The sequence below is a fragment of the Physella acuta genome, unplaced genomic scaffold (genome assembly GCF_028476545.2).
Source record: "Physella acuta isolate Inbredline_101_S28 unplaced genomic scaffold, ASM2847654v3 ptg000095l, whole genome shotgun sequence".
NCBI lineage: Eukaryota > Metazoa > Mollusca > Gastropoda > Physidae > Physella > Physella acuta.
Window position 1 is genome coordinate 283,346 of NW_026731615.1, and position 24,645 is coordinate 307,990.

Consider the following 24,645-nt stretch of genomic DNA (forward strand, 5'->3'; position numbering starts at 1 on the left):
GTATATTTAGGACTTCGTTTTTTGTTATACGATATTTTTCCGGAGCTACCGATCGTCTTTGTTTTGTTTGCTTTTATTTCGGATTAAGATTTTTGGAAACTTAATATTTTTTAATTTATTTAGACCTTATATCTTTTCAATTTATTTTTAGAGCGTATTTTTATATATTTATTTTCAATTTCAACGCTTTAGATTTGTTTTGATTTAGCTTGTTCACTAAACTACCACAGGGGTCACTACGTTCACCCAACTAAACTACCACAGGGGTCACTACGTTCACCCAACTAAACTACCACAGGGGTCACTACGTTCACGCAACTAAACTACCACAGGGGTCACTACGTTCACCCAACTAAACTACCACAGGGGTCACCACGTTAAACTGAACTTCCACAGGGGTCACTAAGTTCAACCAACTAAACTACCACAGGGGTTACCCAACTGAACTACCACAGGGGTCACTACGTTCACGCAACTAAACTACCACAGGGGTCACTACGTTCACCCAACTAAACTACCACAGGGGTCACTACGTTCACCCAACTAAACTACCACAGGGGTCACCCAACTAAACTACCACAGGGGTCACCCAACTAAACTACCACAGGGGTCACCACGTTAAACTGAACTTCCACAGGGGTCACTAAGTTCAACCAACTAAACTACCACAGGGGTTACCCAACTGAACTACCACAGGGGTCACTACGTTCACCCAACTGAACTACCACAGGGGTCACTAGGTTCACCCAACTGAACTGCCATAGGGGTCACCCAACTGAACTACCACAGGGGTCACCCAACTTAACTACCACAGGGGTCACTACGTTCAACCACCTTAACTACCACAGGCGTCACCCAACTGAACTACCACAGGGGTTACCCAACTGAACTACCACAGGGGTCACCCAACTGAACTACCACAGGGGTCACCCAACTGAACTACCACAGGGGTCACCCAACTGAACTACCACAGGGGTCACTACGTTTACCCAACTGAACTATCACAGGGGTCACCCAACTGAACTACCACAGGGTCACCCAACTGAACTACCACAGGGGTCACCCAACTGAACTACCACAAGGGTCACCACGGTCACCCAAATGAACCACCAAGCGACCAACCCTCAACTCTATGTTCACGCAACTACACTGACGAAACAATTGTAAAGTCCGAACTAAACAAAGGGAAATCACCTAGTTCAACTTACATCCACGGCCTAAATTAATGCGTCCTTCGTAGAATGTAATCCAAAATGTGGTTAAACTGATTGTCATTTTTAAAGTGATCGATGGAGCGGGCACTTGTTTAACGATATGCTATGTATAACTGCCTTACTTTTTCCTTTTTTTTATTTTAACATATAATCTGTTTGAGAGTTTTTGTATGAACACGATTACTCTTTTATCTAAAAATTTGACGTTTTAATGTTTTTCCTTAATTAAGATGTAAAACCATTGTCTTTAAAATGAATTGATTCCAAAAATGTATTTTTAAAATGAAAGAAATCAGCCAGTGTTATAAGGTTATAACACTGTTCCATGTTAGCCCCTACCTCAAATAATAAATCTGCTTTACCCTCCCCCCCCCCACCCCTTGTGTCATATAATGTGGAAGATTTGTGTGCAGTTTAAACATTTTTTTCAAATCGACAACACAACTATTCAATGAAAGAAAATCGAAGTTTTAAAAATTATGTAACTAAATAATCTCTTGCTTTTAAATCGTTAAAGTTGAAGAAAAAAAATTTTTTTAAACAATCGTTCTACTGTGTAATATTTAAGAATATAAATCTCTATTCGTATTCGTTAAATTTATCTAGCTTTTTAACTAATAAATCCTTATTCAAAATAAATATTTTTAAAATTTCAAAATTCAAGATAATAAAAAAAAATCCGTATTTATTTTAATAAAGTTTATTGACTTGAAAATTGAAGAAGAAAAAAAGACGAAATACGACTGATTATAATCAGTCAAAAATTGTTCAAACATTGTGAATGGAGCCTTGTGAACTATTCGCTTCCAACTGTAAACTAACTCAAACATTGCAACCTTCGTGGGATGCTCAACAAATCATGACGCGAACTCGTTAACCAATCAGGGTTGAGTTCATGACCTAACCGTGACGTAAGCGAACTCAGTCAGAACGTAAGACCTATCATTCGAACTTTGGACTGTTCTTTGCCACCTGGAAAAAAAATGAATATACATATTTATATAATGGGACGGCGTGGTTGAATGGTAGAGCGTTCGTCTTCTAACCCGAATGTCTCGAGTTCGGGTCCCTGAGTCCATCCACCTCTGACGGATACTTGAAAGACGTTAAGGAAAGTAAAGTCGGCTGGTCATAATGCTGGCTACACTATCCCTTCCTATGCCGAGGTCACTATACAGATGAACTCCCCTTCACCTGCCCCAATATTCAAAGAGAACAATCCAACACTGTGTTCAACGGTGACGCTGGCAGGATTGTATTATGGTGACGGGGGTGGATGGGGCAAACGTTCCTCATTTTGGGGGGTTAACATTCTAAATTTTGAAACTAAAAATGTTGAACGTATTATGGACATGGGGTCTTAACCCTCCTCCCCCCCCCCCCCCCACCCCACATCCCCGATCCCATCTTCTGCTTATAAAACATGCCTTCATTAACGCCTTTTGAGAAGTAAAAACAAACACTTCCACCTCTAGTAATGCTACAAGTAAACACTTCCACCTCTAGTAACGCTACAAGTAACAGCAAGTTGCTATGACTTGTTAGCACCCAATCAGTTTTTACCTACCCCTCCCAGACACCCCCAATCACTCCACTCACCCCACCCATCACACCATCAGGTGAACAAAGTCAAGCAATACAATTCATCAACCCACCCCACCATCAGGTGAACAAAGTCAAGCAATACAATTCATCAACCCAAAAGTTAACCGCAAAATAAGAAGACAATGGCTACCATAAAAGTCATCAAACCGTTCTACTAACAACCAGCTACCAGCCAGAGCTACAAGCTAGAGTTATAAGCGATAGCTTTCTACAGAACATACTAACCAGAGCTACAAGCTAGAATTATAAGTAATAGCTTTCTACAGAACATACTAACCAGAGCTTCCAAACAGAGCTTCTAACTACAACTACCAACTACAACAACCAACTACAACTACCAACTACAACAACCACCTACAACAACCACCTACAACTGCAATCTAGGGCTGACATCTACGACTACCAAGTAGGACTGACAACTACAACAACCAACTTCAGCTAACATCTAAAACAACCAACTATAACTATCAACTACAACTACCAACTACAACTACCAACTACAACAACCAACTACAACAACCAACTACAACAACCAACTACAGCAACCAACTACAACTACCACCTACAACTGCCATCTAGGGCTGACATCTACAACAATCAACTACAGCTAACATCTACAACTACCAACTACAACTACCAACTACAACTACCAAATACAACAACCAACTACAGCTAACATCTACAACAACCAACTACAACTACCAACTAGGACTGACAACTACAACAACCAAATTCAGCTAACATCTAAAACAACCAACTACAACAACCAACTACAACTACCAACTACAACAACCAACTACAGCTAACATCTACAACTACCAACTACAACTACCAAACTACAACTACCAAACTACAACAACCAACTACAACTACCAACTACAACAACCAACTACAACTACCAACTACAATTACCAAACTACAGCTAACATATACAACTAGCAACTACAAGTACCAACTACAACTGACAACTAGGGCTGACATCTACAACAACCAACTACAGCTAACATCTACAACAACCAAAAACCAAAAACCAACAACCACAACCTACCTTAACAAGTTGCTCCTCGACTTTCTTGCCCAAATCGCTGTCCACCTGGTTCAGCAATTCCAGCACTCTCTGTTGTATGCAGTAGTGAGCATCGGTCAGATGCTCCGCAATGTTCCTAGTCAGGATAGCTTTCTCCTCGTTGTCCAGAACCTGTCCAGATTTTCAATGTTGAATTAGATGCTGAACTAAGTTTTATGTTAAAACAGCCTCCCATACCTCTAGGTGAAGAATCAAACATTACAAAAAATTATCCAACAGCCTCCCATACTTCCAAGTAAAAAAATCAAACAATGACCAATTAGCCTCCCATACTTCCAAGTAAAAAAATCAAACAATGATCCAACAGCCTCCCTTACTTTCACGCAAAAAAAAAAATTAAACAATGATCCAACAACCTCCCATACTTCCAAGTAAAAAAATCAAACAATGATCCAACAACCTCCCATACTTCCAAGTAAAAAAATTAAACAATGATCCAACAACCTCCCATACTTCCAAGTAAAAAAATCAAACAATGATCCAACCTCCCATACTTTCAAGTAAATAAAATTAAACAATGATCCAACAGCCTCCCATACTTTCAAGTAAAAAAAAATAAACAATGATCCAACAACCTCCCATACTTGCAAGTTAAAAATCAAACAATGATCAATTAGCCTCCCATACTTCCAAGAAAAAAAATCAAACAATGATCCAACAACCTCCCATACTTCCAAGTAAAAAAAACAAACAATGACCAATTAGCCTCTCATACTTCCCAGTTAAAAAATCAAACAATGATCAATTAGCCTCCCATACTTCCAAGTAAAAAAAATCAAACAATGACCAATTAGCCTCCCATACTTCCAAGTAAAAAAATCAAACAATGACCAATTAGCCTCCCATACTTCCAAGTAAAAAAATCAAACAATGACCAATTAGCCTCCCATACTTCCAAGTAAAAAAATCAAACAATGTTCATACCTCAGTGTAGAACGTTCTGGGCTGGTCGAAGTTTTCAGGTTCAGGGGGTGTCCTCTGTACCTCGGGGTCATTGAGCATGGTCACTCCATCAGTCAGCCCAGGCTTCTCGATGGGGCCGTTGAAGCAGTTAGGGAAATAGTTGGGGGCGCCCTCTGTTGGTAAAACAAAAAGATTTGGATGTCCATATCTGTTAACTAACACTTCCTATCTGATGTTATACTAGGGGTTTATTGGTACAGTTCAAGATGGTAATGGGTATAATTAGGATAAGGATTTTTCTTCTTAATCCTGTTCGTGACCAAGACACATGGGGTAGATGAAGTAGAGTTTATGTTTCTTGACCTCGGTATATGAAGGAAGCTGTGGTCAGCACTATGCGCATCCACTTTTACTTTCCAAACGTGAGCTAGGTACCCATCAGAGCTGGGTGGACTCAGGGACGTCCTACTGACTTGGACCCGGATTCAAACCCGAGACTTTCAGATAAGCAGCGGGGGTCGGCGTGGTAGAGTTGGTAAAGCTCATGGTTGCTAAACCGAAATGTCTCGAGTTCGAACCCTCGGGCAGATGAGGCTCGTTAGCTGGGAGAGACAACTCCAAAATCTAAACAACTGCTGCCTTGTAGTTAGTTATTGGTTGGACGAAAAAAAAAGAAAAGCAGGCTGAAATTGGAGTCAATGGCCTCAATGGCGAATAACCAGTTGACAACCTTAATTGTGTTGGAGGGGGAGCCCTTCCAACACTAAAAATTGAGAACGAAGAAGAAGAAGATAAGCAGCCTAGCGCTCTACCGCTTAGGCCACGTTCCATGACAACAGATGATGATGAGCTGTTAATTAGCCTTTAATGAGCCGTTAATGAGCCGTTACCTTGATTGGTGTCGACGCACATTTGTCCATCTCTCTGATAGTTTTTGACCTTGGCGACGGGTGAGGTGTTGACAGGAATCTGCAGGTAGTTGGCACCGAGCCGATGGCGCTGAGCGTCCGAGTAGGCAAACAGACGGCCCTGTGTTGAGGCAAGGAGAACACAACTATTGCATGTGACACTGTGTTTATGGTGACTGGAAAGATGCGCAACGGAAAAATACGCAACGGAAAAATGCGGGAAGGCATTTTTGTTTATTTAAATTAAGTCATTAACAAAGAATGACCACATGCACATTTTAGCATAATAAAACACTTTTCCATGAAATATTGCAGAATTATTTGTATTTGTAAAATTAATCTGTATTTGAGCATTTTTCTGATTGCGTAGCTTTCTGTTGCGCAGTTTTCAATTTGCGCATTGCTCTGAGAACAGTATATACAGATAAAACCTGGGTAAAGGCGTGTTTTGTTTTTTAGTAGACCAATGACATGTATCATAACAATGAAGAGCTAGGGCTAATTGATATGTGGAATGCCATAAAGGTAAAGAGAATACGCCTGACATATAATAAACTAGAATATGAAAAACAAATTACGCCTTAGAAATGTTTATCAAACAAACAAAAAAGTACCTGTAATATTTTGTCTGGGCTGGGTTCGATCCCTGGAATCATGTGAGCGGGAGAGAAGGCGATCTGTTCGACGTCCGTGAAATAGTTTTTTGGGTTGCGGTTGAGAGTCAACCTCCCAACTTGGATTAGAGGGAAGGACCTGTGTGGCCATACCTAACATAAACAAATGGACTACTGTTAACACTTATTTAGCTTATGTAAAGTACAAAATATCAGCGGACAAAATAAATATCTCCGGACAAAATATATCACAACAAAATAAGCTCAGGACACAATATAAGAAAGCAAAAAATAACATAAAACGATTTCTCAATTAAGACAATTCCAAGTATATATATATATATATATATATATATATATATATATATATATATATATATATATATATATATATATATATATATATATCAAACAATTTATAAAAAATATTTCTATATATAGACACAAAAGCTACGCTATCAAGAATGACCTTAGTGGCGTCCAAGGGATCAAACTCCGAAGAGATAGCCTCCGCCTCCTCTAGCGTCATGACCTGGATGTACATGGTCCATGTAGGGAACACCTTTTCAGCGATGGCGTTGTACAGGTCTTGGATGGCGTAGTTGGGAACCGTTCCCGAACACACTTCAGCCATGGCGTTGGTAAAGTTGTTGATGCCCTGGTTGCTCTGTGGAGATTGGGACGGTGCTTGTGGTAGAGGTTGAGTTACCTGGCTAGGTGCTTCTGATTTAGATGTGTGGAGATTGGGACGGTGCTTGTGGTAAAGGTTGAGTTACCTGGCTAGATGCTTCTCCTTCTGACTTAAGGTGCTTCTGACTTAGATGTGTGGAGTTCGGGACGGTGCTTGTGGTAAAGGATGAGTTACCTGGCTAGGTGCTTCTGACTTAGATTGGTGGAGATTGGGACGGTGCTTGTGGTAAAGGTGTGACAAAGGTAGATTTACTTGGCTAGGTGCTTCTATTTCTTACTTAAGGTGCTTCTGACTTAGATGAGTGGAGATTGGGAAGTTGCTTGTGGCTATGGTAGATGTACCTAGCTAGGTGCTTCTTAAAGTGCTTCTGATTTAGAAATATGGAGACATGACTTAAGCTAAGCCAGGCTCACCTTGAGATGGACCATGTGACATGACTTAAGCTCAGGCTCACCTTGAGATGGAACTTGTGACATGACTTAAGCTCAGGCTCACCTTGAGATGGAACTTGTGACATGACTTAAGCTCAGGCTCACCTTGAGATGGAACTTGTGACATGACTTAAGCTCAGGCTCACCTTGAGATGGACCTTGTGACATGACTTAAGCTCAGGCTCACCTTGAGATGGAACTTGTGACATGACTTAAGCTCAGGCTCACCTTGAGATGGACCTTGTGACATGACTTAAGCTCAGGCTCACCTTGAGATGGAACTTGTGACATGACTTAAGCTCAGGCTCACCTTGAGATGGAACTTGTGACATGACTTAAGCTCAGGCTCACCTTGAGATGGAACTTGTGACATGACTTAAGCTCAGGCTCACCTTGAGATGGAACTTATTACATGACTTAAGCTCAGGCTCACCTTGAGATGGAACTTGTGACATGACTTAAGCTCAGGCTCACCTTGAGATGGACCTTGTGACATGACTTAAGCTCAGGCTCACCTTGAGATGGAACTTGTGACATGACTTAAGCTCAGGCTCACCTTGAGATGGACCTTGTGACATGACTTAAGCTCAGGCTCACCTTGAGATGGACCTTGTGACATGACTTAAGCTCAGGCTCACCTTGAGATGGACCTTGTGACATGACTTAAGCTCAGGCTCACCTTGAGATGGAACTTATTACATGACTTAAGCTCAGGCTCACCTTGAGATGGAACTTATTACATGACTTAAGCTCAGGCTCACCTTGAGATGGAACTTATTACATGACTTAAGCTCAGGCTCACCTTGAGATGGAACTTATTACATGACTTAAGCTCAGGCTCACCTTGAGATGGACCTTGTGACATGACTTAAGCTCAGGCTCACCTTGAGATGGACCTTGTGACATGACTTAAGCTCAGGCTCACCTTGAGATGGAACTTATTACATGACTTAAGCTCAGGCTCACCTTGAGATGGAACTTATGACATGACTTAAGCTCAGGCTCACCTTGAGATGGACCTTGTGACATGACTTAAGCTCAGGCTCACCTTGAGATGGACCTTGTGACATGACTTAAGCTCAGGCTCACCTTGAGATGGAACTTATTACATGACTTAAGCTCAGGCTCACCTTGAGATGGAACTTATTACATGACTTAAGCTCAGGCTCACCTTGAGATGGAACTTATGACATGACTTAAGCTCAGGCTTACCTTGAGATGGAACTTATGACATGACTTAAGCTCAGGCTCACCTTGAGATGGAACTTATTACATGACTTAAGCTCAGGCTCACCTTGAGATGGAACTTGCAGTAAAAGACCTCGCCATTCTTGTTGACCATTTTGTAAGTGTTCACCCCGTAGTAGTGCGCGTACCGATAGCCATAGGGGATACCACGGCTGGAGAACAGGAACAGGATCTGATGGATGGTCTCTGGGCGGCTCGCTACGAAATCCCAGAACATATCGGCATCCTGGAGGGGAGGGAGGGTGGTGAGTAGATGGTATAGGGGTGAGGGGTCGGAGAGGAGTCAGGAGATTAGACGTGGGTGGGTAATCGCAAGTACGGTGTTTGGGGGGGGGGGTAGATGGTATTGGGGTGAGGGGGTCGGAGAGGAGTCAGGAGGTTAGAAGGGGGTGGGTAGTAGCAAGTACGGTGTTGGGGGGGAGGTAGATGGTATAGGTGTGAGGGGTTAGAGAGGAGTCAGGAGGTTAGACGGGGGTGGGTAGTCGCAAGTACGGTATAAGGGGGGGGGGGGGGGGTAGATGGTATTGGGGTGAGGGGGTCGGAGAGGAGGTAAGTAGGGGGTGGGCAGCCGCAAGAACGGTATAAACGGGGGGAGTAGATGATACATGGGTTTGAGGAGGTGAGAATTAAGGGGACGAGGGTGGATCGGGAGTTGACAGGGCAGGGAGAATTTGAATCCAGTGTATATGGATGAGTAGGGATTAGGGGAGGAGTGGTGATGGTATAAGCGTGTGGGGACAGATGGCAATGGATGGATGATGAGTACAGGTGACATGCATATCTATTGAAGGCGAGTTGGGGCTGAGAGTTCGAGTGCTTTCGTTGTGTGATTGTGTGTGATTGTATCGAAATGTGTGTGAATATGTCCATGGGCGTATCACTGAGTACTTGGTTAAGGCTTCGATCTTTGGCAAGTCCGGGAAAAAAAATCCAGTGGTCGTACGATTCTTAAAAAGAGTATATGGCAGAGGCGTAGCGACCCTTCCCGGCGCCCGGGGACAAACTTTCGATTTGCACCCCCCTCAAGCTTTCAATTTATTTTTCCAACCCATTTTGGCGCCCCCTAAGGTCGGCGCCCGGGGAGATATGTCCCCTCCCTCGCCCCCCCCCCCCCCCTCGCTACGCATCTGGTTTATGGGTTTATGGGTAAATATTTGAGGGTATATGTTTGAGTATTTCATGGTGGTTGTGTATTAGATGATTAAGTACTTGAAAATGTATGACGGAATATTTGGTAGTATACGGTAATGTATTTGCTAGTGTATCAACTCAAGGGTATGATTGAGTACTTGAGAACGTATGATTGTGTATTGAGAGTCTAAGATTGAGTACTTCAGAATGTATGGTTGTGTATTGAGTCAATGATTTAGTACTTGATAACGTATGATTGTGTATCGAGAATGGGTGAATGAATATTTGGTGGTATACGATTGAGTATTTGCCAGAGTAAAAAATCAAGAGTATGAGTGATTCTGTGTGTGAATGTGTGTGCGCGGAAGTGTGTGGACAGAATACCACCAGCGTGTGTGTTTGAGTGGGTGTATGTGTCGTGTAGTGTGTCATCACGAAGTGTCACAAGAACGTGTTCACGACACACATACTGACACACATACTGACACACATACTGACACACATACTGACACACATACTGACACACATACTGACACACATACTGACACACATACTGACACACATACTGACACACACACTGACACACATACTGACACACATACTGACACACATACTGACACACACACTGACACACAAACTGACACACATACTGACACACATACTGACACACATACTGACACACATACTGACACACATACTGACACATATACTGACACACACAGATACTTACATACAGATGGGTCACGGGATTACGTCTCAGACTGTGCATCAAACTTGGGAACTGAAATTTTAAATTTAAAAAAATGTAACGCTACTTAACCCAAAACTTAAACCAGGTTCCTATGATAAATTGTATAGAAAAAAAGTAAAACAGTAAATAATCTTCTTTAAGTATAGCGATCTGTTGGGCAGATAAAGTAGAGTTCATGTTTCTTGACCTCGGAATTAAGGAATGGTATGGTCAGCATTTTGCCCAGCCGCCTTTACTTTCCCTAAAATGAGTTCGGTTTCCATCAAAGCTGGGTGGACTCAGGGACGTTCTACTGACTTGAACTCGGATTCAAACTTGAGAATTTTATGGAAACTTAACCTTAAACTAAAACCTAAGAGTAAAAATAAATCTCATAAACTATAAACGAATCTTTCTACGTCTGTGTAGTTAAAGTTATATCAGCATCATCATCTTTTCACATTCCGGACCAGGCACATGGGCATATGAAGCAGAGTTATTTTCGATGACATTGTGGCATACGAGGGGATAATATAGTTAGTGTTATGCCTAGCCGAACTTGTTTCCCTGACTTTAGTCAGGTACCAAATAGAGCTGGGTGGGCTCAGTGGCGTCATACAGAACTCAAGACTTTCAGCGTAGCAGTCGAAAGCTCTTGACCACATGTCGACCTTAATATATATATATATATATATATATATATATATATATATATATATATATATATATATATATATATATATATATATATATCTTGTATCATTATATTTTATATAGGCCTATATATATAGATAATATAATGACATAATATATACAATATATACATATACAAGATATATTTGTGTATATATATATATATATATATATATATATATATATATATATATATATATATATATATATATGTATATATATATATATATATATATATATATATATATATATATATATATATATATATATACCCTTCAAACGCGTACCATCATGGGATCCTTAATGGAGTAGACCGGTATGTTGTAGCCGACAAAGTCCCAGACTCCATCTTCTGCGTAAAACTTGATGGAAATACCTTTCGGCTCTCGTATGGAATCTGTTGCCCCATTCTCCGTGACTGGTCAAAGAAATGTTGGTAAAAGATGATTTTTTTAATAGCGCTTGAATCCTTCACCAACCAGCAGCCATCCATAACCACCAACCATATTAAACCAACCAAAACCAACATCAACCATCCACAACCACCAACAACTAACTAAAACCACCAACAACCATCCACAAGCACCAACAACCATTTACAGCCAACCAACAACCAACCATAAACACCAACAACTATCTACAACCACCAACAACCATCCACAACCTTCCACAACCACCAACAACCCTCCACAACCACCAACAACCATCCACAACCACCAACAACTATCCACAAAGAACCATCCACAACCATCCACAACCTTCCACAACCATCTACGACCACAAACAACCATCTACGACCACCAACAACCATCCACAACCACGAACAACCATCCACAACCATCCACAACCACCAACAACCATCCACAACCACAAACAACCATCCACAACGACCATTAACCATCCACAACCACCAACAACCATCCACAACCTTCCACAACCACCAACAACCATCCACAACCACCAACAACCATCCACAACCACCAACAACCATCCACGACCACCAACAACCATCCACAATCTTTCACAACCATCCACAACCTCCAAAAACCATCCACAACCTTCTACAACCACCAACAACCATCCACAACCACCAACAATCATCCACAACCACCATCAACCATCCACAACCACAAACAACCATCCACAACCACCAACAACCATCCACAACGACCATCGACCATCCACAACCACAAACAACCATCCACTACCACCAACAACCATCCACAACCATCCACAACCTTTCACAACCATCCACAACCACAAACAACCATCTACGACCAACAACAACCATCCACAACCTTCTACAACCACCAACAACCATCCACAACCACCAACAACCATCCACAACCACCATCAACCATCCACAACCACAAACAACCATCCACGACCACCAACAACCATCCACAACCACCAACAACCATCCACAACCACCAACAACCATGCACAACCACCAACAACCATCCACAACCACCAACAACCATCCACAACCACAAACAACCATCTACGACCACCACCAACCTTCCACAACCTTCCACAACCACCAACAACCACCTGCAACCATAAGCAACTAATAACCATCCTCAACCACCAACCAACCAAAAACCATCCACAACCACCAACAACCATCCACAACCACCAACAACCATCCTCAACCACCAACCAACCAAAAACCATCTACAACCACCAACAACCATCCATAACCACCAACAATCATCCACAAGCATAAACAACCATCTACAACAACTAAAAACCATCTACAGCCAACCATCAACCACTTACAACCACCAGCAACCACCAACAAACATCTACAACTACCAACAACCCTCTCCGTACCTGTGTTCGAGAATCGCACAGCCACTTGAGTTTTTTTTCCAGACTTGCCAAAGATCGAAGCCTTGCAGTATTTGCTAATCTCATCCGTCACATCAAAGACGCCGAAAGCTCCTGTTGAACACACCAAATTGTTATCTATGTAGTCTCATAGATTGAAATAACAATTCTATCAAATTAAATAATAACACCAAGGTACGTAAACACGGATAAACAAATTTATAAAATATTATTTTGATTGCCTCCCTTTGCACACAAAATTATTCGGAAGTGTTGAATGACGAATAATACAGAAATTGGACTATTATTTCTTCTTATAACACACAAGCACACACATACAAACACAGACAGAAGGGTGTGAGGATTATCTTTTATATTACACGCACACAACCACATAAAATACTGAGGCGATTACCTTCTCATAAACACATATATACACATACACAATTGTGTGACACACACACACCCACCCACACACAATTATGGAAAGATCATCTGCGCCTTTAGCCCCCACACCCACCCACACACACAATTATGGAAAGATCACCTGCGCCTTTAGCCCCCACACCCACCCACACACACAATTATGGAAAGATCACCTGCGCCCTTAGCCCCCACACCCACACCCACACACACAATTATGGAAAGATCACCTGCGCCTTTAGCCCCCACACCCACCCACACACAATTATGGAAGATCACCTGCGCCTTTAGCCCCCACACCCACACCCACCCACACACAAACCCACACACAATTATGGAAAGATCACCTGCGCCTTTAGCCCCCACACCCACACCCACCCACACACAAACCCACACACAATTATGGAAAGATCACCTGCGCCTTTAGCCCCCACACCCACACCCACCCACACACAAACCCACACACAATTATGGAAAGATCACCTGCGCCTTTAGCCCCCACGGCCCTCTCTGCTATCTTCTCCCTGTTGAAGTGCGCGATCTCATCCAGGAAGACAAAGTCCTGTAGCATGATAGGACCCTTCAGACCAGCAGTCAGCACTGAGCTCTTGTTACCCACGGCGGTCCCTGTACCGGCCGTCACGTAGGTAACGGCCTGGGAAATAAAGTTGTAATTAGAAAACTGGAATTGGAGATCAAAATCTGGGCAGATGAGGCACTTTAGCTGAGGACAACAGCATATCTAGGGACAACAACCAATCTATGGACAACAATATACCCAAGGACAACAACCTATCTAGGGAGAGCAACCTATCAAGGGACAACAACCTATCTAAAGACAGCAACCTATCTAGGGACAACAACCTATCTAGGGAGAGCAACCTATCTAGGGACAGCAACCTATCTAGGGACAACAACTTATCTGGGGACAACAACCTATCTAGGGACAACAACCTATCTAGGGAGAGCAACCTATCTAGGGACAGCAACCTATCTAGGGGCAACAACCTATCTAGGGGCAACAACCTATCTAGGGAGAGCAACCTATCAAGGGACAACAACCTATCTAAAGACAGCAACCTATCTAGGGACAACAACCTATCTAGGGAGAGCAACCTATCTAGGGACAGCAACCTATCTAGGGACAACAACTTATCTGGGGACAACAACCTATCTAGGGACAACAACCTATCTAGGGAGAGCAACCTATCTAGGGACAGCAACCTATCTAGGGGCAACAACCTATCTAGGGGCAACAACCTATCTAGGGACAACAACCTATCCAGGGACAACAACCTATCTAGGGACAACAACCTATCTAGGGACAGCAACCTATCTAGGGGCAACAACCTATCTAGGGACAACAACCTATCTAGGGACAACAACCTATCTAGGGACAACAACCTATCTAGAGACAACAACCTATCTAGGGACAACAACCTATCTAGGAACAACAACCTTTCTAGGGACAACAACCTATCTAGGGACAACAACCTATCTGGGGAAAACTAAATATCTATGGACAACAACCTATCTTTGGACAAGAACCTATCTAGGTACAACAACCTATCTATGGACAACAACCTATCTAGGGACAACAACCTATCTAGGGACAACAACCTACCTAAGGACAACAGCCTATCTAGGGACAACAACCTATCTAGGGACATAAACCTATCTAGGGACAACAACCTATCTAGGGACAACAACCTATCTATTGACAACAACCTATCTTAAGACAACAACCTATCTAGGGACAACAACCTATCTAGGGACAACAACCTATCTAGAGACAACAACATATCTAGGGACAACAACCTACCTAAGGACAACAGCCTATTGAGGGACAACAACCTATCTAGGGACAACAACCTATCTAGGGACAACAACCTATCTAGGGACAACAACCTATCTATTGACAACAACCTATCTTAAGGCAACAACCTATCTAGGGACAACAACCTATCTAGGGACAACAACCTATCTAGAGACAACAACATATCTAGGGACAACAACCTACCTAAGGACAACAGCCTATTGAGGGACAACAACCTATCTAGGGACAACAACCTATCTAGGGACAACAACCTATCTAGGGACAACAACCTATCTAGAGACAACAACCTATCTAAGGACAACAACCTACCTAAGGACAACAGCCTATCGAGGGACAACAACCTATCTAGGGACAACAACCTATCTAGGGACAACAACCTATCTAGGGACAACAACCTATCTATGGACAACAACCTATCTAGGGACAACAACCTATCTAAGGACAACAACCTATCCAGGGACAACAACCTATCTAGGGACAACAACCTATCTAGGGACAGCAACCTATCTAGGGGCAACAACCTATCTAGGGGCAACAACCTATCTAGGGACGACAACCTATCCAGGTAATACAACCTATCTAGAGACAACAACCTATCTAGGTAATACAACCTATCTAGGGACGACAACCTATCTAGGGACGACAACCTATCTAGGGTCAACAACATATCTAGGGACAACAACCTATCTAGGGACAACAACCTATCTAGGGACAACAACCTATCTAGGGACAACAACTTATCTAGGTAATACAACCTATCTAGGGACAACAACCTATCTAGGGACAACAACCTATCTATGGACAACAACCTATCTAGGGACAACACCCTATCTAGGGACAACAACCTATCTAGGGACAACAACCTATCTAGGGACAACAACCTATCTAGGGACAACAACCTATCTAGGGACAACAACCTATCTAGGGACAACAACCTATCTAGGGACAACAACTTATCTGGGGACAACAACCTATCTAGGGACAACACCCTATCTAGGGACAACAACCTATCTAGGGACAACAACCTATCTAGGGACAACAACCTATCCAGGGACAACAACCTATCTAGGGACAACAACTTATCTGGGGACAACAACCTATCTAGGGGCAACAACCTATCTAGGGGCAACAACCTATCTAGGGACAACTAAATATCTTTGGGCAACAACCTATCTAGGGACAACAACCTATCCAGGGACAACAACCTAACTAAGGACAACAACCTATCTAAGGACAACAACCTATCTAGGGGCAACAACCTATCTAGAGACAACAACCTATAGGGACAACAACTTTTCTAGGGACAACAACCTATCCAGGGACAACAACCTATCGAGGGACAACAACCTATCTAGGGACAACAACCTATCCAGGGACAACAACCTAACTAATTACAACAACCTATCTAGGGACAATAACCTATCTAGGGACAACTCTGAAATCGACTGCTACCTTGCAGATTGTTCAGGTTAAAGGCTATTGAAGAAAACAAATCAATCAACGAAATCAACCAATCTTGGTTGAGCCAAGGAAAAAAACTTAGGCTTACGTTGGAATCAAAGGGCAATATAGTGCATAACATGATAATACATGATACTTATTTGGAGGGGAAAAAAGACTTAAACGTATTATAATTATTGTGCGGACTTGTAGAATGCGTAACCTGCTTGGGGAGGTATCATTGCGTTAGAAGCAGTGTTTCTTTCACAAATTTTTTTCTGAAGATGGAGAACTTTGGAAATTTTAGGGGGGGGGGTGAAGCGGACGAAATTTTCCTACGTTCAGGCACTGGAAACAGTATATATTTTCTTTATAAATTCTATTTTCTTGTGGTGGGGGTTCTTCTGGCAAGGGGTGGTGTTCCCTGAAAGACACCCTAGTTAGAAGAGATTGAATCTTGAGCGATTTAAGCTTTCAAAGAAGTCCCTAGATTTAAAAAAAAATAAACCCGGCGGTCAGGATATCACAAAGAAGGGATTATTCTTTCAAAAACACATTGGTTTAAGGCAGGAATCGGCAACCTTTTGAGACGGAAGAACCAAAAGTTACAATTTTGACAATTTCCCAGTTTTAAAAGGGTCACTGACATTTTTATTTCAATATTTTATTATTTGGTTAGGATTAGGTAAATAAATTTGATTTGTTATTTAAAATAAATAGCTTTAAATATGAAATAATATTTATTCTTAATAAAACACAAAACATACTTTTGTTTTGACAGAATAATGAAATTAGTAATCAAAAAATAAAAATATAGGACTATCGCAATCCACTTTAGAAGCTGTTAATTTTTTTTTTAATTTTTTTTACGGATAACACCGGCTCAGGGGGTGTTTCCCCAGTAGCCAGGCGGGCACCAACACGACAAACTCCGACAAACTGATTTGGATATCGGTTTGATTACCGTGTATCGGTCAATTCTGTCATTCGGTTCTCACCACGCTTATCTTCCACCCCACAGAGCCCAGGGTAAACTTGTACCCCACCGACAAGTACCCGGCTCAATAGTAGGAAGCTAATAATAACTACGTCACTCACGTCAAATTAATGATTACTGACGGATAGGGAAGAGCATTCTAAATTAACATTCCCCAATTAACGATATTCGAAAAAGTCGGCACTTGGGCAGTGGCAAGAATGGAATTGTTATCACAGGGCTGAGTGTTTTTATCCTGTTTAAACTTGTGTATCCTTACAGTATAATTTTTGTTATGATTTTTGAAAATTAAATAATATAACTATTAATATTTGTGCAAGGAGCTGGAGAGCCGCATCGTGACACCAAAAGAGCCGCATGCGGCTCGCGAGCCGCAGGTTGCCGACCCCTGGTTTAAGTCTATCCCCAAAATAAAAACCTCGGATTTTGAACAGACTTTAAAAAAAAACTAAAAGCATGCTACTTGCTTGGTGAGCCTTCTTATATTCATTGAGCTGCTCCGATGCCTTGTCCTTGACGTCATTAATACATGTGTCCTCTGGCAGCTTAGGTCCTCCTGTACATTCCCGCTCACACGGCTTGTACGTTGGGCAGACCTGGGGGACTTTGATGCCTCTATCCTTGACCTTATTCTTCTTGTCCTTGGACGAGGTCTCCTCGACCTTATCCCGGAGTTTTCTTTCCAGCAAGGTCGGCATGGGCCGCTCGTCTAACTTGGATCCGATGCTCACCCCGGCCGCAGCGCATACCCATCTCTCGCTGCCTAAGGTGTTTAGAAAGAAAAAAACAGTAAGGCTTATATGATTGTTATTTTTTATTATTTACGGGGTCGTCAGTAAATACGGTCTCGCTCTTTAAGCCAATTTCAAACACACACACACACTCCCCACTTTAGTGGCGTAGCTAGGGGGTGGGCTGGGGTGATCACCCCCTGAGTGGGCGCCAAAAGGGGTAGAAAAAAATGTTTAAAGCTCATTTTAAGCGGATATATGAAATTATACAGATTCAAAGTTAAGAAAATAAACGGCGATAATGCTCTACACACTGAGTTAACTGGTTTCTACATTAATTGTGTGGCACCAAATAAAATAAAACTGGTACGGGACAGGGACAGTGACCTTTCCAACTTGGGGAAATGAAGGGGGGGGGGGGGGGCTTTGTCACAAAGTAAAAATAAAAATGGAAGTAAGGGGCGGGGCGCAAAATCGATAGTTCGCCCTAGGCGCCGGAATGAGTTGCGACGCCCCCCCCCCCCCCCCACTTTTACATTTGTAGTCACGTGTCGTCGCGAAAACCTTCCCCCTCCCCCCTTTCTTCAACATGTAAAACGCCACTTAAAAAGCTCGTAACCCCACAAATGAACAACGATTCTAGCGTGAATCGCAGGCGTATAACCGAGAACTTATTTATGCTACACAAAAGTCCCCACCTAAGCTATCCCCCCCCCACCCCAGACCCCCCACATCTACGACACACATTATCAAAAGTCTGAACCCCCACCATAACCCGTCTCCTGTGGTGTGTGACGTCATACCGGAGCGGCTAACAAACCACAAAAGAGGTGGAGGGGAGGGAGAGGGCAATGTTACGTAATACCGTCGTTGACTGTCTGTACTTCAATGTCTGTCTAACGAATGTCTGTCATTTAGGTTAGCAGGTCGGGAATGTTACCACACGACGTACTTTAGTCAGTTGTGTAACTCTTATGTAAGACGTTTGTTACACAATGATTACATGTTTGTTACAAAATGACTACACATTTTGTATACTATGATTACACGTTTGTTACACAATGATTACACATTAGCTACACAATGATTACACATTAGTTACAAAAATGATTACATGATTGTTACAAAATGATTACACGTTTGTTACACAATGATTACACATTTGTTACACAATGATTACATGATTGTTACACAATGATTACACATTAGTTACACAATGATTACACATTAGTTACACAATGATTACATGACTGTTACACGATGATTACACATTTGTTACACAATGATTACACATTTGTTACACAATTAATCCACGTTTGTTACACAATGATTACATGATTGTTACACAATGATTACACATTAGTTACACAATGATTACACACTTGTTACACAATGATTACACAACTGTAATACGTTTGTCATACAATGGTAGCTCACACTGTGCTACAATGAAAGCTTTTAAATCTGCATCTGGGGACGGCATGGTCTGGTGGTAGAGCGGATGACTACTGACCAGAAAGTCTCGAGTTTGAAACCCGGACTCCATGTCCCTGAGTCCACCCAGCTCTAATGAGTACCTAACTCACTTTAGGGAAAGTAAAATTGGCTGGGCATAGTGCTGACCACACCATCCTTTCATATGCCTAGGTCACAGAAACAGGTGAACTCTACTCCATCTGCCGCGTCAAAGAAACACTGCCAATAAACTAACCATTACGCTAGCCCTAACATTAAACTTTTACCACCGTCAGCCGCAATACCACCTACACCCACATTTCAATTCAACTAATGACAAGCAAAACATCACACGCTCTAACCTCCCCCCCCCCCCCCCCCCCACTCCACCCCCGGGGTTCGAGCTAACGGAAAAGTACCTTTTCTTGTTATGAACGTGTCTGTTAACCTTCCCGATCCCCCTGCGCCGCTGTCGTGTATTTACTGACCAGCCTAGCCGAGACCGCGCATTCTCAAGCGGTAAATTCAATCAATTGAGTGAATAAATCAATTTTAACCATGCTGATTGAAGGCTTTTAACTTGTCCCAACCGTTTCCAGGTCCACTTTTTTTATGGTGAAAACGTGCATAAAAAATAATCGTGTAACAAATCAAAGGTGGTATTTGCTGATGTATCAATGGGATGTACTCGTTGCTAATTTTAGAGTAGGTTTATTTTTACACATGCTCGTTCTGGACAAAACCTTCAGCCTTGACCCTAAACCTAATGCTGAACCTATTTAAGCTCTAGCTCTGACCTTAAACCAAATCCTGACCCTATTTCTAGCTCTGACCTTAAACGTTACCCCGATCATATTTTTAGCCCTAGCTCTGACCCTAAACCCGACCCTGACCCTATTTCTAGTCTTGAAGCTAATCCTGACCATGTTTTTAACCATAGCCAGTTTTTCGACTAAACAAAGTCCAACCATTAAATAATCTCGAGGCAATCATGTGTGTATGTAACAGCGAGACTTTGTTACCCCCGCCCCCACGCCCAGTAGATTTCCCTCGTGACATTACCCCCTGTCAATTAACCCCCCAAGGTATTTATCCCCTCACCCACGCTCAAGAACCCTGACACTAACTAACCCCAAACCCCAACTCTAAACCTGGAGCCATAATCTAACCTAACCTAACCTAACCTAACCTAACCTAACCTAACCTAACCTAACATTACCTAACCTAACCTAATATAACCTAACCTAATATAGCCTAACCTAGCCTAGCCTAGCCTAGCCTAACCTAACCTAACCTAACCTAACCTAACCTAACCTAACCTAACCCAACCCAACCTAACCTAGCCTAACCTAACCTAACCTAACCCAACCCAACCTAACCTAACCTAACCTAACCCAACCCAACCTAACCTAACCTAACCTAACCCAACCCAACCTAACCTAACCTAACCCAACCCAACCCAACCCAACCTAACCTAACCTAACCTAACCCAACCTAACCTACCCACACTATCACCTCATATGTCTAGCCTACTGAAACAAGTGAACTCAACTTTACCTCCTGCATGGACCGTCTGGTTCAAGAGGTTATTTTCTTATCTGGCAACCTCTATAATTCAGTGTTACCATCAGATTTGCCCTATAGTTCAAGGTAGCATATGCTATATATGCCCTATACTTCAAGGTACGATATGGAAACCTCTATAATTCAGTGTCACCATCAGATTTGCCCTATAATTTAAGGTAGCATATGCCATGCTCTACATTTCAAGGTACGATATGGAAACCTCTACAATGCAATGCACTATTTGCCACGCCCTTTTAATTCAAGGTGCCATCTGATATCCCTTTTAAAACACCGCCATGTCCATGACAGGGCATTTAGATTTAAGTGTCATGCCACGTGATGCAGAGACGTAGCGACAGGGAGGTACATATGTCCCCGGACGCCCACCCTAGTGGTGCCTAAATAAGCCCATTTTAGCTGCTATTATATAAAAAATATTGGGGGGGGGAGGTGCGCCAAATTTAAAGTTTGTCCCCGGGCGCCCGGAGGGGTCGCTACGCCACTGACTTGATGTGCCATTTAACTACTTTAATACCATCTGCACACCTTTATCAAGTTTGAATCTGATATGCTTTTATATACTACATCATGCCTTTGATACCCTATGTCAAGCCATTAGATATCATCTAATATGCCCTTTTGTATACGTTACTATCTAACTACCAGCTGAGATACCCTACAATACTACTGGTTTTGCTCTTAAATATATCCCCTTTCCCCAATTTATACAAAATACCATTCGGTATTATGCCCTTAGGTAGAAATTACAAGTGTATATGCTTTTTTATTTTGATCATAGATTCTATAATGTACAAATGCCGGTAGGGTAATAACACTCTAGTGCAGACACTTCTTGTCCTTACAGTTGATAGGTTCAATAACGTCAATGTCAGACGTGCTGGAGTTCACTCAGCTCTATTGAGTACCTGACTCGTCTAAGAAAGTTAAGATGGTTGTGATCACATCCATCCCCGTTTCAATGGAACTCTACTTCCTCTGCCCTATGGACCGCCAGGTTAAAGAGGTATTTGTATTTATGTCATGGAACCTCGTGGTCGAGTGTTAGAGCATGCGAGTTCAAATCCGGAGTTCAAGTTCGTAGAACGTCCCTGAGTCCACACAGCTCTGATGGGTACCTAACTGACGTTAGGGAAAGTAAAGGCGGCCGGGCATAGTGCTGATGACACTATCACTTCATATGCCGAGGTCACAGAAACAGGTGAACTCTACTTGCCACATTGACTGTAAGTTCGAAGGGGAACTTTATTTATGTTAGGGTCAGGATCAAAATCAGGGATTAACTCGGGGATAGGTCAGGGACAGGATTAGGATTAAGATCAGGGATTTTGAGATAGTGCTGTGGTATGGGTAGGGCTTCTAAACTTTGACGTAACCTGCATTTTCAAGTACACAGCTTTTTAATAAAGTGACGAAAATATTCATTGCCGGTTAGCAATGTGAATTATAAAATGGCATTGACTGGCATATAAGGTCTAGATCCAAATTAAAATTAACCTCTTAAAATATTCTCGTTGCCTTAGTTACCTTAGTATACTACGGCAACTAGATAGTTAAGAAAATGACAATGACATTTCTTCAAGGGTGAATGGGGACATACCGTTTCCCGGTGCGATTTGGAGTTAATTAACAAGCACAACATTTAAGCGCTGCTGCATTTCTTAATTAGATTTAAGCTCTCACCTCTTAACCTGCTAATGAACCGAAAGAAACTCATTTCTCTACTTTCATGTGTTTAAGCAGTACCAGTACGAAACGGTCAGTGCAAAGTAAACACCGACGTCACACAAGATGGCGCCGCGTTTCGTCGTGGTGATTGTTCGGTGTAGCTGAGGCTTTTGTCAAGTACTATGGTGCGCAAAACGTACATCGCCGGCTCATAAGGTGTCTCCCATTAGCCAGACAGGCCTCAACAAACTGCGACTAACTGGCTTGGATATCGGTTTGATTACCGTGTATCGGTCGCTTATGTCCCAGGCTTATCTTCCATCCCACTGAACGCAGGGTAAACTCGTACCCCACCGTCCAGTACCCGGCTTACATTGCTAAATGCTTATATTTTAAAATATTTCTAAATCTCTATAAATGTACTAAGATAATGTATGCTTTACTGAGATTTAGGCAATTAAGATAAACCATCAGGGACGGCGTGTTACAGCGCTAGAATGCGAACCCGAAAGTCTTGAGTTCAAAACCGGGTTCAAGTCAGTAAACGTCTCTGAGTCCACTCAGCTCTGATGGGTACCTAACTCACGTTAGGGAAAGTAAAGTGGTTTGACCACACTATCCCTTCAAATAACGAGGTCGCAGAAACAGGTAAACTCTACTTGCCCAAAAAAAAAAACTGATGCAACATTCGGTCTTCGTCATACGAACATAGAAAAATGTATTCAAACTATTTGTTAAACAGTCTATTTGATAAATCTTGATCATACAAACATTATTTTTTTAATACAGGAATCTTACAAGATAGGGCAGGTGTAGTATATCTTTTTCAGTGTTTTAAAGAGTAAGGATTCAAATGACAAACGTTTACTCTTCTTGTTTTTACTTCTTTTTACAAGCTTTTATTTAACTCACTTCCTCTGTCTGTCGTCAGTCTGTCTAGACGGAAACGCAGGAGTGAAAATTCGGACAGTTCTACTTGACCGATACGATTCAAAGTTGGCACGTGGGTCAAGACATGAAGACAATGCAATCTGAAACTAAATTTGACTTAATTGGATGCCTAATTAATTTTTTATGAATTAATAAAAATTTGGACCGAATTAGTAGGCATGTCTAGCCAACCACACCACACGCGTCATCACCTTCAATAGCTGCGCCATCACGTAATGGCTGCGTTCAAAAACCATTGCGCGCCTACTGAACGTGATGTTCAGTAGGCGCGCAATGGTTTTTAGTCATGTAACTCTATTGTAAATAAAACATGTAAAGTACTGAAAAAAAAATTCATAAAAAACGTTTTAATAACAAGCTTTTATGTAATGATGCACTAAAAAGTAGAAAATAAATTATAGACTACTATTTAAATAACTATAAAGAAAAGCGTGGGTGTCTTCCTTAACATTAGTAAAGGTATCCAATAGATAC

General features: G+C 42.0%; 1 protein-coding gene across 1 annotated transcript; it reads right to left on the reverse strand.

Moving 5' to 3' along the window:
• Positions 1-1,898: 1,898 nt before the first annotated feature.
• LOC131929725 (catalase) lies at positions 1,899-23,348 on the reverse strand. The gene is made up of 13 exons (XM_059286069.1): positions 23,236-23,348; positions 18,250-18,545; positions 13,992-14,163; positions 13,089-13,199; positions 11,543-11,673; positions 10,563-10,613; positions 8,748-8,927; positions 6,801-6,998; positions 6,332-6,484; positions 5,700-5,838; positions 4,831-4,982; positions 3,868-4,017; positions 1,899-2,186 (listed from the first exon to the last, which is right to left on the reverse strand). Exons 1-13 carry the CDS (start codon positions 23,267-23,269, stop codon positions 2,157-2,159), a joined length of 1,797 nt encoding a protein of 598 aa, XP_059142052.1. The 5' UTR covers positions 23,270-23,348; the 3' UTR covers positions 1,899-2,156.
• Between the last annotated feature and the right edge of the window lie 1,297 nt (positions 23,349-24,645).